This window comes from Pelophylax lessonae (genome assembly GCF_965119305.1).
Source record: "Pelophylax lessonae genome assembly, chromosome: 13".
Classification (NCBI taxonomy): domain Eukaryota; kingdom Metazoa; phylum Chordata; class Amphibia; order Anura; family Ranidae; genus Pelophylax; species Pelophylax lessonae.
This window is the reverse complement of record NC_138780.1, coordinates 47,898,311-47,915,457: the sequence shown is the minus strand read 5'-3', so window position 1 is coordinate 47,915,457 and position 17,147 is coordinate 47,898,311. Positions and strand designations below refer to the sequence as shown.

Genomic DNA, 17,147 nt, shown 5'->3' with positions numbered 1-17,147 from the left:
CCAAGATCATCTGAGACCAGCCACCCGGACAGCTGCTGCAACAATCGGTTTGCATATCCAAAGAATTTCTGCACAAACTGTCAGAAACCATCTCAGGGAAGCTCATCTGCATGCTCATCCTCCTCATTTGGGTCTCAACCTGACGGCAGTTTGTCATCGTAACCGACTTGAGTGGGCAAATGCTCACATTTGATTGGGACTGGCACTTTGGAGAGGTGTTCTCTTAATGGTTGAATCCCAGTTTTCTTAGATCTTTGAGTTCAGCTCATGAAAAATGGTGGCAAAATTAAGTGTTGTGTTTTATAATTTTGTTCAGTATATATATATATATATAGATAGCAGGATAAGTGAAGCATAGTTGTTGTCAGAGTCAGGGTAATACACACGAGATCAGACAGAGGGAGCAGGTAGCAAGCTAGAACAGGGAGAGGGTAAATGGGAGAAGGAAGAAGCAGGCAAGGGATCAGGCTGAAGGGTCCAGACCAGGATCAGGGTCAGAATGCAGGAACACAGGTCAGGTCACATGGACAAACACCAAGGCAAAGAGGAGAAGCACAGGCAGGGCTTAAATACACTTCCTGAAACAAGCATCAGGTGATGCCAGATTACCACGAGCTGCTGGCTGCTGAGAGACACCTGCTGGTGGACACCGGAACTGTAAACTATAGGTCTTGGAGCCACAGTGCCACCAGCAGGTGAACCCCTTCCTGACAGCTATACAGTGCTTTACACAGCTATACACACTACTGTATTGAGCTGCATTGCTGTGAATTGCAGTGTGGTGGAAAATATATTAGTGTTTCCCCCCAATCTTCACAAGGCATACTTACCAGTTACTGTAGTCATCTTTGATATATTTATACATTAATTATACAAGTAATTATATCCCCTCTTAAGCGTCTCTTCTCCAAAATGAATAACCATAATCTATGTAATCAATTACTTTTATGTAGTGTAGCAGAACAGTAAAGCTCAAAGTGAACATTTTGCGGACAAATTATAAAAGAAAATGTATATTTTTTTATGTACATTACACATTTTCTTTTTTTTATTAATAAACATTCAATAACAAAACATAATAACACAAATAAATCACCGGGACCGGATGGCTTGCACCCGAGGGTTCTTAAAGAGGTCAGCCAGGTGATTGCCAGACCATTATTCCTGATCTTTAAGGATAGTCTACAGACAGGTATGGTGCCAGCTGATTGGAAAAAAGCCAACGTGGTACCAATATTTAAAAAAGGGCCGAGATATACCCTGGGTAACTGTAGGCCGGTCAGCCTAACATCAGTAGTCTGTAAGGTTTTTGAGGGGACCATATACAAGACTTTAGTAATGAAAACAGTATTATTAGTAGTAATCAGCATGGATTCATGAAAAATTGTTCTTGCCAAACCAATCTATTAACCTTCTACGATGAAGTGAGCTGCCACGGCGGGTGTGGAAAGGGATATTGGCTAGTGGTTTGCCTAGACTTTTACTGTTCTCAATGCAAAACTGTCCTGCCACGGGTCAATTTCTACTAAACTATTATGTTAGATGATACAGCAGTGTAAAACTCACCAGCACCAGTAGCAGAGTGGGGAGAATAGGCCAAAAAGTAACAGAGTCAAAAAGTACAGGCAGGGGTTTTACTAAAAGAATCAATAGTGCAGACGATAAAGCAGATGACGATAAAGCTTAGATGATACAGCAGTGGAAATTTGGCCAGCAGTACAGTTTTAATCAGGGTTAATAGGCCTCACCAATATATGCCTAACTTTTATTTTATCTATGCGAATGCGGGGTACATTGGATGTGAGCAATATAATCAGGGGGATTCAGGTGCACAAAGTACGTTTTTTTTTTCTTACTTTCAAATGATTCAGTGGCATGCTGCAAACAACATTTTGGAAGAAAAGCCACTATCAATTGACACAGCCCCAAATGATCCAAAATAGCTCAAAATTATGGTCCAGAAATAATTAGACAGGATAAAGGGGAATAAAGCACCTGGACCAGATGGCATACACTCGCGGATCCTAAAAGAATTGAGCTCTGCCATTTCAAAGCCATTGTTTCCAATTTTTAAGGGACTCTTTAGTGATTGGAAAAGTGCCACTGGATTGGCGTAAGGCCAATGCGGTGCCTTAATTTAAAAAGAGGTCAAAGTCTTTACCAAGTAACTACAGAGCTGTTAATTTAACTTCTATAGTTGGGAAGATACTAGAGAGTTTAACCATATAGATGAGATCTTGCTGGAATAAAAATATTTTAAGCAGCAGAAAGCATAGACTCATGAATGACAGACGTTGTCAGACAAATCTGATTTCTTTTTATGAGGAGGTAGGTGAAACCTAAAACAAAGGCGTGGCTCTGGATGTAGTATACTTGGATTTTGCAAAAGCGTTTGACACAGTTCCCCACACACTGTGTAAGATAAAGTCTACAGGCTTGGAAAGATCAATTTGTAAATGGAGCGAAAACTGGCTAAAAGACTGTATTCACTGAGTAGTGGTTAATGATTCATACTCTGATTGGTCTAGGGTTGTTAGTGATGTACACCAAGGTTCCTTGCTTTCTAATATCTTTATAAATGATATAGGGCCTGGGAAAAAATTAACAGCTCAGTCTTTTCAGATGACACCAAGCTAAGCAGTGGAATAACGTCCTTAGAGGATGTCTCCAACTTACAAGCTGACCTCAATGCACTGTGTATTTGGGCAACTATGGGGCAAATGAGGTTTAATGTTGATAAATGTAAAGTTATGAACTTGGGGTCTAAGAATATGCATGCATCATACATACTAGGGGGGAGTACAGTTGGGGGAATAAATTGTGGAGAAGGATCTGGGTGTTCTTGTAGATCATAAGCCTAATAATGGCATGCAATGCTAAGCTGCGATTTCCAAAGCGAGAAAAATCTTTTCTTTTATTGAGAGGTGTCACAGTCTGGAGACAGGCTCGGAGACCAGTAGCTATAGCAGTGGAGCAGCACCCATCAACAAGTGGGACAGTTCAACCTGGCTGATGACACGGGTTCACCTGAGGTGCGGAAGTGCAGAGACATGGCTTAAATCAGAAAGTTCATGGGAGGAGCAAGGAGTTCAAGGATCAAGGCAAACAAGATTCAAGGCAGGAACATTCAAAGAATTGTCCAGGGAATTGGCCAGCATTCCAGGAGGCTTAGTAAGAAGAGCCATTGCCAGACACTGCAGGTCCCAGATTCAAGTCCAGGCCCTGACCGGAGGTACAGATTCCAGAGAGACAGACATAATTTTGCCCCTGTACAAATTATTAGTATGATCTCATCTAGAATAGGCAGTTCAGTTGTGTACACCAATTCACAAAAAGAATATTAGGGAACTAGAGAGAGTGCAGAGAAGGGCAACCAAAGTGATATGAGGTAACAAGGAGCTCAGCTATGAGGAAAGATTAGAGGAACTGAATTTATTCTCTCTTGAAAAGAGGAGATTTAATGGGGGACAAGATCAACATGTATAAAAACATAAGTGATCCTTATAGTGAACTTGGTGTTGAGTTTTTCACTTTAAAGTCATCATAGAGTCCTTAACCACTTCTGGACTGGAAGGATTTGCCCCTTAATGACCAGACCACTTTTTGCGCTTCGGCACTGCTTTATTTTAAAGGACAATTGCGCGGTCGTGCGACGCTGTACCTAAATAAAATTGATGTGCTTTTTTTCCCACAAATAGAGCTTTCTTTTGGTGGTATTTTTTCACCTGTGCGATTTTTTTTTTTTTGTGCTATAAAAAAAAAAAAAAAGAGCAACAATTCTGAAAAAAAAACAATATTTTTCACATTCTGCTATTTAACATTCCCCGCAAAAAAAAAAAAAAAAAAATGTAAAAATCTAATTGTTTCATCCTTTTAGGCCAGTTTGTATTCTGCTACATAGTTTTGTTAAAAAAATCGCAGTAAGAGAATTTTGATTCATTTGCGCAAAAGTTATCTTGTCTGCAAACTAGGGGAAAGATTTATGTAATTTTTATTTTTTTAAACGGGACTGCAACATTGCAGCAGACAGATCGGACACCTAACTGACATTTCTGACACTTTTGGGGGGACCAGTGACATTACTACAGTAATCAGTGCTAAAAATATGCAATGTTACTGTAATAATGACACTGGCAGGGAAGGGGATAAGCTAGGGGTGATCAAGGGTTAAGTGTGAGCCTAGGGGAGTGTTTTCCAACTTTGGGGGGAGGGACTTGTGAAATGATCACAGAGACCTGTGTTCCTATATAGGAGGATCACAGGCGCTGTGTCATAATTTCAGAGAAAACAACGGTCAGCTGTGTTTACAACAGCTGACCGGTGTTGCCCCTCAGCTGGAAACAATTGCGGGTGCTCGGCGGGAATCGGTGTGGCCGGTCCTGTGCATCGGCATCCCCGCTGTCTAGTAATCTGCAGCAGGTGGTCGGCAAGCAGGTAAAGTGAATAAGTCAATGTCTGGAGGAAAAGAGATTTAATCTCCAAATACGGAAAGGTTTCTTCACAGTAAGAGCTGAGAAAATGTGGAATAGACTCCGTCAATATATGGTTTTGTCCAGCTCAGAAAACTGCTTTAAAAATAAATGTACATAATATAACTGGATGCTAACATTTAAAGGTAAAGTTGATCCAGGGAATATCCAATTGCCTCTTAGGGGATCAGAATGTATTTTTTTCCCCTGCTGGAGCAAATTGGATCATGCTTTGCTGGGGTTTTTTTTGCCTTCCTCAAACAGGCTGCATAACTTGGTCTTCATCAGTGCTCCTGATGGAGAAGATGGACCGGGAATCTTAGTAGTCCTGGTTTCCTGCAAACTGCCAAGTCTCATCCCTAAAAATTGCACCATCCAGGGGGTGGCTGGAAGGGGGGGGGGAACTCTGGTTGTTGGCACACCAGGTCTTAGCACTCCAGACCCTGTGCAGGTCACTGCTATGCAGCAGTAGTGGTGCACACACTGGACAGCAATGTGCAATTTTCAGCCCCCCCCCCTCCCCCTATGGCAAGAGGACGCTGTGTCATGTACATCCTGAGAATGTGCAGCTCTTCCCCCCCCTTGGCAATCTCCTTCTCAGAAATGCAGTCTAAAAGCTCCTGACTACAGGTAGAGTTTCTCTCCTCTATACTACATTTTAAACAGTACAGTACTGCCTGACTCAGTCTATTGAACTCTTCCCACTCAGCAGCTCCCTCTTCTTCTCTTCTCTAAGACTGAAGGTGGAGAACTCCTTTAACTTTCTTTGCTGAAATAGGGGCGTGAACATATTTTTGGATTTCCAACTCTGATAAATGACCATCTCTAAGCCCAGCTCTGTCTTTTTAATTTATAGCTTTTCACAAATGATATAATTTGCTTGCAGGGATACAGAAGATTTCCAATTACAGTATAAGTACAGATATTGCATAACTATGCAACAGAGAACCCCTTTAGGGACTTTGATGCAGTTAAGAGACAAGGTGATAGAGTTTAAAAGGCTTACGCCAATATATTTGTATACAATAAAAAAATGGACAGAGGTGCATAAAACATATATCTAAATACAAAATAACGAAAATACAAAAAATTACAAAAAGGAAGTACCCAACTGCGGGATATAACCCACACAGGCTGCCTGATGATGGACTAGCTAGGGGGATCTCGCAGTTCAACTTGACATGTTTCATAATGATTCCTATTTCTGGGGATTTTGGGGTACATAGAGAGATCTATGAAATAATAGATAGAAATTAAACATATAGAGGAACAAACCATCTATAATACATAAATCAATATATTCAGCATATAAACAACATTATACATTTATACTGCAAAAAAGCTAGAAGAGGCTGAATACACTTACATTTGCATATAGTGAGAGCTGGGGTGACACAAGATTCGGTACATAGGAGGAATATGGGCGTCAAAAGTGCACTGCCGCAAGGACCCACCCAAGAGGTCACAGCAAGGTTACCATAGGCAACCACAGAGCCAGGAGAGAGAGGTGTAAGGTTTTAGGGGAAGTCTGTAAGCAAAAAATGCCATAAACAATGGTTTTACAAAGGTTGTTGTAAGAAGGAATGTAATATAATGTTCACAGAGTAATTAGTGCAGGTCACATCGGCGGAACGATGTCACGCGGCAGCATGCCGCCGACATGTTGCCAGGCAACACCCACGGCCAGGAAGCTGTGGGTGCATGTGTGGAGTATCTGCACATGCACAGTAACCCCTGCTGACTGAAACAAAGAGCTGCCCAGAACTGGATAGCCCTTGCATGTCGGGTGGAGTGCATCTTAAACAGACAGCAAGTGAAACCCCCAGTGGTCGGAGGAGTGTACCGCAGCTCCACCTGTTACAAAAAAGGCATCATCAACAAACATTGACAACATTGGGAGTATGTTTAAAAGAAAAAATGTATACAAATCAAATGCAAGTGAAAAGATATATATGAAAGAAAAGGACTGGAGACCTAGGAGGAGGGAGGGGGAAAAAAGCACAAGCAAGAAGGGAACATAACAAAGGGGATGGGAAAAAGAGGCAAGGATAAACCCCACATGGGGGGAGGGTTTATTGGTAGGGAGGGGGTCGCAAAAGGGGGAAAGAAGAGAACCCCCCTAATGAACAACAAGGCAGATTACATGGTAAGACCCCTGTGGGGACAACGGGTGAGATCACATGGTGAGCTCCCATCCCCCCGGACATGAATCCTGGCAGGAAAGGCTTAATGGTGAAGGCCTCATTGAGGCCAGGGGGTGAGGTAGCATTTATATGGTAAATCCACCTTAGTTCTCTTTGTAAGAGAATTTTGTTGATATTGCCCCCCTTGAGACCAGGGTGGATGCGATCCAGTGCAAGAAAAAGCACCCTAGGGTTAAAATCGTGATGCATCAAGGTCAACTGATAATTCTGGGTCCTTTTTCTGTATGCTTGTGGTATGTTTATACATACCTTTACAGAATTTGCACGTTAGTAAATATACGACACTTTGGGTGCTACAATTCGCATAGTGCTTTGGGTGGAAAATATCTCCATTGGGAAGTACAATATGGATCTGTCTATCTATAAAGGTACAATATGATCAGGAACCACATGTAAACTTTTCATAGGTACTGCAGCTGTCTCTGTGCTTGCGATATTCACTCTGCGCTACTTTGTCACCCACGGAGAGAGTCCGTTTCTAGGTAATGGCTGGTTGGTCAGAGATTAATGGACCCAGTGTGGGCTCTGTAGTTAGAAGGTGCTAGTATATTTTGATAATTTGCCTGACCTTTGAGTGCTGTGTGGAATATTTTGTGATGGTCCTAGAAGTGGTGTCTTTGGGTCGTGTTTTTTTGGGGAAAAGTAGATTGTGTCTAGATTATTTACTGACCCACTTATAGGCCTTTTTGAGGCAGGTATTGGAATACTGTCTCTCTAATAGACATTTCCTGAGATTGTCTGCCTCTATTTTGAAACGTATATTGTCTGAACTTTTACGCTTGGCCCGTAGGTATTGGCTGTAAGGAATTGATCCTACAAGTGGTCAAAGGTGAAAACTGGAGGCAAAAAGAATGGAATTACCTGCTGTGGGTTTACGGTATAATTTACTGGAAATGGAACCTTGGCTGTTTTTTTGAATGAATACATCCAGGAAGGTAATTTTGGTCTTACTGCAGGAGAAAGTAAATTTGAGGTTGTGGTCGTTAACATTGATGCATGTCAAGAATTCTGACAGGGTTTCCTGAGAGCCCTGCCACAAAACGAAGATTTCATCATTGCAATGATGCTACGCCAGGATGCAGTCTGTATAGTGGGCCAGATTCTCGTCCATGAGCAAATTACGCTCCCTTTTTCCCATGTACAGGTTGGCATAGGAGGGGGCACAGTTTGTCCCCATAGCCACCCCCTGTACCTGGAGGTAATGGAAGCCATGAAACGAGAATGCATTGTGTTTAAGGATGAAATCTAGGGGTTCCAGAATTATTTAAAAAAGGGGTTGTTCATGTTGGCCCCTCTGTGAGTATGACGGATGGCTGCCAGGCCTCGGTCATGGGATATTGAACTGTAGAGGATCTTTACGTCGATGGTGACCAAGAGTGTTGCCATCAACGTGGGATCCCTCCAAGAATTGCAGTATATGTATAGTATCCCTCACATAAGAGGGAAAACTGACAACAAAAGGTCTCAAATGGTTGTCAACCATTTGACTCAAATTTTGGATAAGAACTGCCCTTACCAGAGATTATGGGTCTGCCTGAAGGGTGTAGAGCCGGGGTCCTCAATAGGCGGACTCCGGGCCGCCTCTGGACCCACACAGATTAAAATCTGGACCGCCAAAGCGGTCTGCTTCCTTTTGTCTCAGCGGGGGGCAGAATGGAGAGGATCGGGAGGATCGGAGTGGCTGTGTTTTACACTTACAGCGCTGCATGAAAGCCGAGTACAAGTTTTTCTGCGGCGGAAAGGATGTCCTACAAAGTCCCACCTCCTGGGCCGGCTCTTACCTATGATAGACAGAACACTGGTGACGTCTATCATAGGAGCCGGTGTCCAGGAGGCGGGACTTTGTAGGACATTCTCTCCGTCGGGTAAGAACTTGTACTTGGCTTTTTGTAATCATGCAGCGGTGTAAGTGTAAAACACAGCCACTCCGATCCTCCCGATCCTCTAAATTCTAACCCCGCCGCTGATGACAGAAGGAAGCAGACCGCTTCGGAGGTCCAGATTAATGGGGGTACGCACACTGGTCAATCTGCAATATTGGGGGCACACACACTGGTCACTGCATTATTGGGGGCACACACACTGGTCTCTGCATTATTGGGGGCACACACACTGGTCACTCTGCATTATTGGGGGCACACACACTGGTCACTCTGCATTATTGGGGGCACACACACTGGTCACTGCATTATTGGGGGCACACACACTGGTCACTCTGCATTATTGGGGGCACACACACTGGTCACTCTGCATTATTGGGGGCACACACAATGGTCACTCTGCATTATTGGGGGCACACACACTGGTCACTCTGCATTATTGGGGGCACGCACATTGTCACTCTGCATTATTGGGGGCATGCACACTGGTCACTCTGCATTATTGGGGGCATGCACACTGGTCACTCTGCATTATTGGGGGCATGCACAATGGTCACTCTGCATTATTGGGGGCACGCAAACTGGTCACTCTGCATTATTGGGGGCACGCACAATGGTCACTCTGCATTATTGGGGGCACGCACACTGGTCATTCTGCATTATTGGGGGCACGCACACTGGTCACTCTGCATTATTGGTTGCACGCACAATGGTCACTCTGCATTATTGGGGGCACGCACACTGGTCACTCTGCATTATCGGGGGCACACACACTGGTCACTCTGCATTATTGGGGGCACACACACTGGTCAATCTGCAATATTGGGGGCACGCACACTGGTCACTGCATTATTGGGGGCACGCACACTGGTCACTGCATTATTGGGGGCACACACACTGGTCACTCTGCATTATTGGGGGCACACACACTGGTCACTCTGCATTATTGGGGGCACGCACATGGTCACTCTGCATTATTGGGGGCACGCACAATGGTCACTCTGCATTATTGGGGGCACGCACACTGGTCACTCTGCATTATTGGGGGCATGCACACTGGTCACTCTGCATTAATGGGGGCACGCACATGGTCGCTCTGCATTAATGGGGGCACGCACATGGTCGCTCTGCATTAATGGGGGCACGCACATGGTCGCTCTGCATTAATGGGGGCACGCACATGGTTGCTCTGCATTAATGGGGGCACGCACATGGTCGCTCTGCATTAATGGGGACACGCTCTGCATTAATAGGGGCACACACATGGTCGCTCTGCATTAATGGGGGCACGCACATGGTCACTCTGCATTAATGGGGGCACGCACATGGTCACTCTGCATTAATGGGGGCACACACACTGGTCGCTCTGCATTAATGGGGGCACACACACTGGTCACTCTGCATTAATGGGGGCACGCACATGGTCACTCTGCATTAATGGGGGCACGCACAATGGTCTCTCTGCATTGGATGGGGGCAAGTTTTGGGGAATGCCTTTTTTTGTTGTTGGCGTTCTTTATTTGGAATTTGACGGTCACTTTTCCGGACCTCGGACTGAATGGAAAATTTGTAAGTGGACCTTTCAAGTTTACATTTGAGTACCCCTGGTGTAGAGGATACTTGTGAAGTTTTAGGAGTGCATAGAAGGTGGTCATATGGGGGAAAGATGTTTGAATAAATTCCCATGTATTTTTAATTATGATGTTATTGTAGTATGCTTGATCCACTAGTTACTAGATACAGTCTCTGGAACAAAGAATCAGCAAATGACTTGGGTATCACGCGATACCATTTGGTATTAGACAGGATTTTATGGCACATGTCAGTATAGAATTTGTTGTCCATAACCACAAAATTGCCCCCTTTGTCAGAGGATTTGATTGTGATGGTATGGTTATTGGACAAAGAATGTGGGGCCTTGGCTTCATTGGGAGACAGATTGTTGAATGATTTGGTCTTTGTATTTATTTAGAGATGTCTTTTGAGACCAATTTAAGGAAAGTGGCAGCATTATGGCTAGAGCTGAGAGGAGGATACATGTCTGATCTCTTTTTAAGGGTAGGAGTGTTAGTTTGGGTCATGAGTGGAACTGTTGAGTTATTGCTCAAAAGTGTTTTGATATCTATTGAATCAATGAAGTCCATATGTTCGTTCTCTTCTAATAGAGAAATCAAGTGTTCTAGAGCCTGAAGGTCATTCTGAGTATAGGAAGGACCAAGAGTGGTTTGTTTCTTGGAAAATAAACTTTTGAGCAATGCGTTACGCATGAACAGATGTAGATCCTTGACAAGTTCAAATTTTATCCAGATGGAAATCAGGACATAAGGTAAGCAGCTTCGAAAGTACACTGATTTTATCTGTAGTGAGGGTGTGAGTGGAAAGATTGAGGTTTAGTGACGTTTGGTGGTGTGAGTGTTCATTTTCGGTGTATTCTTGACATATGTCCTGATGCTGCTTTGGTGTGTGGGTACATTGCCCCACAGTTTCTCTAAAAAAAAAAGTGTACGTTTGTGCTTGTGAAGATGGGTGTAAGGGTTTTGGTGTCATCACAGGGGTAGTGTGTGAGATCTCACCTGTGTTTGAAGATGGTTAGGAAAGGACCATTTTACCTCGTGCTGTGTTGTGAGAGTCAGCATTCCCTTGATTACCTAGGGGAGATGGGGATTGTTACATAGATGGAGAGTTGTCTTGGGAGTCAATACCGCGCCGGCGACGTTTGTGTCGGCTAGATCCCTTTAGATTAGTGGAAGATGACTGAGGGGGAAGAGAAAGAACAGATGAACACACAGATATTTCAGACTGAGTCACATTTCTATCTGATATAGGATAATTATTGCAGTCTTTATTTGTACATATTATGATCATGGTGCCATTTGTAGGCCTTATGGTCTTGAAAGGCTTTTTTTGTCTCGTAAGTATTTTTTGGTCTTCATGGTGAATATCTCCTTATTGAGCATTTCTAGGTGTAGTTTTAGTTTGTTTTCAGATTTCACAAAAGAAGGATGTGTCTTTAGGATGTTGAGCACATCAATTTTTTTTCTAAGTCAGCCAAGCATTTCCGATACTCACCAATGAGAAACATCATCATGGTATTGGAGCACTGTTTCAAATTGTTCTTTCAAGGGGATTTGAAGTCTGGGTCCATACTTTCAAAAGAGGGGAAAATCTGGTCCCGGAGTCAAAAAGGGTTAATGTCCTCCTTGAGGAAATCCTCAAAGGATTTTATATGCCAAAAAAGTAGAGACTTTTTCTCATAGAAATTGACTCAAACTAGAAAAGACAAATAGCGGTGTCAGACTCAACTAATTCCTTCTGTCCAAAATCTGACAAGATTTGACATAAACGTATCCCATTCTTGTCCTTTGTATGCTGCCATGGGGGAGAGAGGGGAGAAAAAAAAAGGAAGGGAAGGTGCTAATGGGCCAAAGGGGGCGCACAACAAACAATGGGCAAGCAAGATAGGAGAATAGCCACTGGTAATGCAGCGTAAGGAAAAATGGATATGTATTGATTCCACACAGGCTTTTGTGAGGGATATATGGTGGTATTTACTACCAAATTTTTGAGTAAAAAGAGGAGATAAAGCCCGGTGGAATGTCTTAAGAACTGCCAACATCCCAATTATTGGAAAAGTACAAATATTGCATAACTTTGCAACAAAGAACCCCTCAGGGACTTTGAGGCAATTAAGAGACAAGGTGATAGAGTATAATTATTTTCCCTGTGGGATTTTTGTACAGAGTATAAATTCACCAGTGTATTCTGAATACATCAGTTCCTAGACGTTTGCATTCATTCTTGCAGGATTTTTTTTTTTTTTTTTACTATTAAGACAGAGAGATGATAAATGCTCTAATAGTAAACCAAGAAACCAATATATTATTGCTGAAGGATTTTTATATTGTGACAGCCAAATGTAGCACATGCTACAACATTTACTTATTATATAATTTTCAAAAAGAAAATATTCTATTACTAGTGCATCAACAACTGAAAGAACAATGGCTAATACCAAGCAGAAAAAATTAAATAGCAAGTAAATTTGAAAAACACATTCTTTGAAATGAATTATAAATGTAATTTAAGTTGAGTATTATATTTTTTTATGTTATTATAAGTAGAATAAATGTATTATTTTGTAAGCATAATTTAATTTAGCTATCAATTTTATATTAGCTGCAGAGCCTGTCCTATTTTTGTACAGTAAAATTAGGATCCTAATTTTCACTGCCAAGTGTACTACTTGTAATTATGTTACATTTTAATACTTAAAAATATCCATTAGTACACAAAAAAAATAAAATACTTAATATACTGCAGCAGCAGTTGTGACCTTGGTTTAACTACTTGTCTACCATGCCATTTTCCATTTATAAACATATCTTGGTAAACACGTGGTTAAATCAGCTAAATATATTCCAAGTACAATAAAATAAAATGTGTAAAAGTCTTAGAGGTTTTTCTTCTTTAAAAAACAGCCACTTTCTGAGTAGAAAAGCCTATCCTCAATGAGCATGCTGTGGGAAAGGATGTTTGCTCTGTGGAAGCAGTGGTCTCTCGGCAGAGGTCGGACACATGCTCCACTGCTGAGTCAAAGCTAGAGTTTTTCAAACAGTTTCAGTAGAGTAGAGCTTTGTAGCACCATGGATCTGACTGACCGCAGGACTGTCAGAAATTGGAGAGAGACCATTGCTTCCACACAAAGAGCACAGGTCCTTCTCTATAGTGTGGAGACAGGGGTCAGGCTTTTCTACCCAACCTGTGTCTGCTTTCTATAGAAAGCAAACTATAAGACTTTTCACACCTTTTGGTCTTTAAGTATCATTTTTTAAGGAACAAAAAAATAATACTAATATAAAATATATTTTTTTCTTTTTTTTTGCATTTATTAGCACAACGCAATTTCCGCCTATAACCAAACTGTCTTTTTTGGGTGGAATGGTCCTTAAAAAATTTAGATAATTCAAGAGGGCACTTTAAAACAAACATTCATTTTGTTTTTGAAGCACTTTTTAGTTATCTATTTTCAATATTCATAATAATTTGTAGTTTTGCTTTTTGCTGCAGGACTGTGTTGCTCATTGTCACTGAAAATGGGTCAGAAGTGCATCTTTTCATTCTTGCATTCAGGTATGATGTTAAGTTAAAAGTACAACTACGAAAAATTGTGCATTCATTGTATTGGTCATTACCAGCTCAGTACAGTATATAGGTCATGCAATGTATCAAATCCCAGTTTCGGTTTTCTGTATAGATATTTATTATAGAAGATAAAGAATAGGAATTAATGGAATCCTTAAACATTGTGTAATTTAGGATTGATATAGGCCATGTTTACCCATGTAGTACTCTCTGAAGAACAATCTGTGTTTGCATTGCTCTTCAGAACATATGACAGGCAGTGAGCAGGCATTGTATCACCTCCTTACTGCCTGTTTTAACCCTTAGCCTTGGTTCACCCCATGAACCACATGTGAATCGCACAAGACCACACTTCATTCCTGTTCAATTCACATGCGATTCAGTTTGGTGTTATTTGAGCCCATTCCTTTTGAATGGACTCAGATTTCACCTCATCACACCAAAGTCAGGCATGCACAAATTTTGGAACCACGCCGCAACTGGATTGCTTGATACTTTTGTATCATATGATCCAGTGCAGGCCAGTGGATAGCGTTTGCGACCTGCATCTGGGGCATCATTAGGATTGCACAACACCTGCTGCAGATCACAAGGGCTGTGTGATTTGAATGCGGTGTGGGAAATGTGCACGGATTGCAGGGTTTCCTACAACGCATTAGTGTGAACCTAGGCCTAAACCCACACTGGCTTTTTTTTCCCATGAAAGAGGAGTTACGATTTAATTAGCTAGAAGCAGGACTTTTTTCAGCTGGAACTTGGTGGAACTCAGTTCCACCACCTCTGGCTCAGGACCTCTGCTCCTAAATGGCACCACTGAGTGCATGATTGGGACAATGGAGATGCAGGTGCCTGGGGTGCAGTGCAGATGCCAACACCCCCACTGGATGATCTCCCCACAAGTGAGAGAGGCAGAGCTAACTACAGTGTGTGGGGAGGCTGCGTGCTTTGGCTTAATACAGCAACAAAAGTAAGACATGTGGAAGTTGGTGGAGCTTTTAATGAGAAAGGGAAAAGATTTGGGGGGGGGGGGGGTTGCATGCAGAGGTCATAGCTGAAGAGGTTTGAAAGTGAGATGTGGATGGGGGGTGCAGAGGTAAGCAGCTGTGGATAAAGGCTGAACTCTGCACTCTGTATGTGGTGCACCCCTGAATTCTGCACTCTGTATGCAGTGCACTGCTGAACTCTGTACTATGTCAGTAGCGCACCCCCGAACTCTGCACTCTGTGTGTAAACCCCCCCCTTCTTAAACTTTGCACTCCTAGTATTTAAAGCGGAGTTCCGGGCACAGAAGTCATTTTTTAACAAACATACCCCCGGGACAGTCAGGGCTAGTTCATTCCACAATGGCTAGCCTCTGATCTGTCCCGGTTCGCACTTACCTTTTAGAAGAAATACTTACTTATAAAATTTCTTCCACAGCGTTTCCATCTCTCTTGTGGGCAGCTGAAGCCGGCGTGGTCCTCTTCTGCGTCTTCTTCCGCGTCTTCTTCTCCCAGAATGCGCCTGCACCGGCCCCTCTTGTCACTTCCCGGAAGTGACGAGCGGGGCCGGTGCCGTCGCATTGATTCCTGGGAGCGATGACGTTCAGCTCCCAGGAATCATCGCGAGACAGGAAGTGACAGTGGAGCCGCTGCGCTGAGGGAGGAAGTACCCTGAGGTGAGTATTTACGATCTTCAATTACAAGGTGAGTTTAAAAAAAAAAAAAAACCTAACTATCCAATTCCTTTTCAGGTGATGCAGAACTAGCGGACGGGCACAAAAAAAAAATATAGATTTTGTGCCCGGAACTCCGCTTTAATGCTCCTTTAAGACGCTCCCACTGTTCGTGAAATTTGACCACACCCACTATTTGATGCTGTTCGGAGTTGACAAAGTTTGGGTCATGGTTGAGTTCCTGTACCTATTTTCTGATTTAACTCCACATTATATATGTGATATACCTGAGGGCATAATATATGCATTAATATGTAATATACAGTATACTTTATATATTTGTTAATATTATGAATACTGTAACTGTGGATCAGAATGGAATTACTGGGTTAAGTGTCTATTTTTTGATTTCATGACAAAATTTCCAAGACAGTGAATACTATTCCCTTACAAGCTGTAAGGTTTTTTATGTGATCGAGTGTTTAAAGCTATGATATTTAAAAAAGGATAATGTTAGATAGCTGATGCATAGTGATATTTTTAAGTTCCAAGAGGTCAACTATTTAACCTATTTTTAGACTACAGGTATTCAATAGATTTCTTGAACCAAACATCAGTGAATGAATTCATCTTAGTTGGATTTACAGATGTTAAAGAATTGAAACCCTTCTTCTTTTGCCTATTTCTTATGTTCTTCCTGTTAAACCTAATTGGTAATATCTCCATTCTCTGGTTTGTGACTTTTGATTCAAGGCTTCACACCCCTATGTATTTTTTCCTTGGGAACTTGTCATTTTTTGATATTTCATTCTCCTCGGTTGCAGTCCCAAAAATGCTATTAGATCTAATATCTCCAAAAAACACCATCTCCTTTAGTAGTTGCATTGCTCAGATGCATTTTTTTCATTTTCTTGGGAGCTCTGAGGTTACACTACTCACTATTATGTCATATGACCGCTTGGCGGCCATCAGTAATCCTTTGCGTTATCCCGTCATCATGAACAGAAAGCTTTGCATCTGCCTGGTGGTGAGCTCTTATATCACTGGATTTCTCCATTCTCTCTTACATACCATACTTGTGGCAAAACTTCCATTTTGTGGACCTAACCAAATAAACCACTTTTTCTGTGACATTAAACCTGTTCTGATATTGGCTTGTAAAGATATTTCACTCAACCTGAGGCTTCTCTCAATGATAACTGGTTTCTTGGCCACCTTGTCTTTTCTGTTGACTCTTATACCTTATATGTTCATTGGTAGATTTATTCTGAAGATACGAACAGTGGAAGGTCGGAGAAGAGCATTTTCTACCTGCAGTGCTCATCTCATGGTCGTCAGCCTTCTCCTTGGTACAGCAATGTTCACCTATTTGGGGCCTGCATCTCAAAACGTGCTAGATCATGACAGAGCTACAGCAATTTTATTTACAGTTGTTACTCCGGCATTAAATCCTGTTATATATACCTTGCGTAATAAAGACATGAAAAAAGCTATAAAGAAAGCAATGAAGAATTGTGTCAGAGCATACCAGTGCTGAATGTACAGCCCTAGAAATATATTTTAATAATTTTTGATTTTTAAAGAAAAATATATTTTGGGTCCTTTCTTATATATTATATAAAATATATCATGCTCTGATCAATTAAAAGATATGTGTAACTTTGGAATTTGCAGAGGCATTAATGATAAATAAATACCAAACACAATTGATGATCCTGCTAGCCAAGTCTATTCTTTTGATGGGATCTGTCCACTTTAGAATAAGCAGTTGTCACCCTCAAGTTAGCCGTGCCTACAA

General features: G+C 42.0%; 1 protein-coding gene across 1 annotated transcript in view; it reads left to right on the top strand.

Moving 5' to 3' along the window:
- The window catches only part of LOC309569176 (olfactory receptor 12D3-like), a gene marked incomplete at both ends in the record, with an annotated part of 52,333 nt that extends 35,447 nt beyond the window's left edge, over positions 1-16,886 (top strand). Inside the window, 2 exons of the mRNA XM_082274936.1 lie at positions 13,621-13,683; positions 15,935-16,886. Coding sequence (XP_082131062.1) covers positions 13,621-13,683; positions 15,935-16,886 — 1,015 coding nt within the window. The remainder of the gene's footprint in view (positions 1-13,620; positions 13,684-15,934) is intronic.
- Between the last annotated feature and the right edge of the window lie 261 nt (positions 16,887-17,147).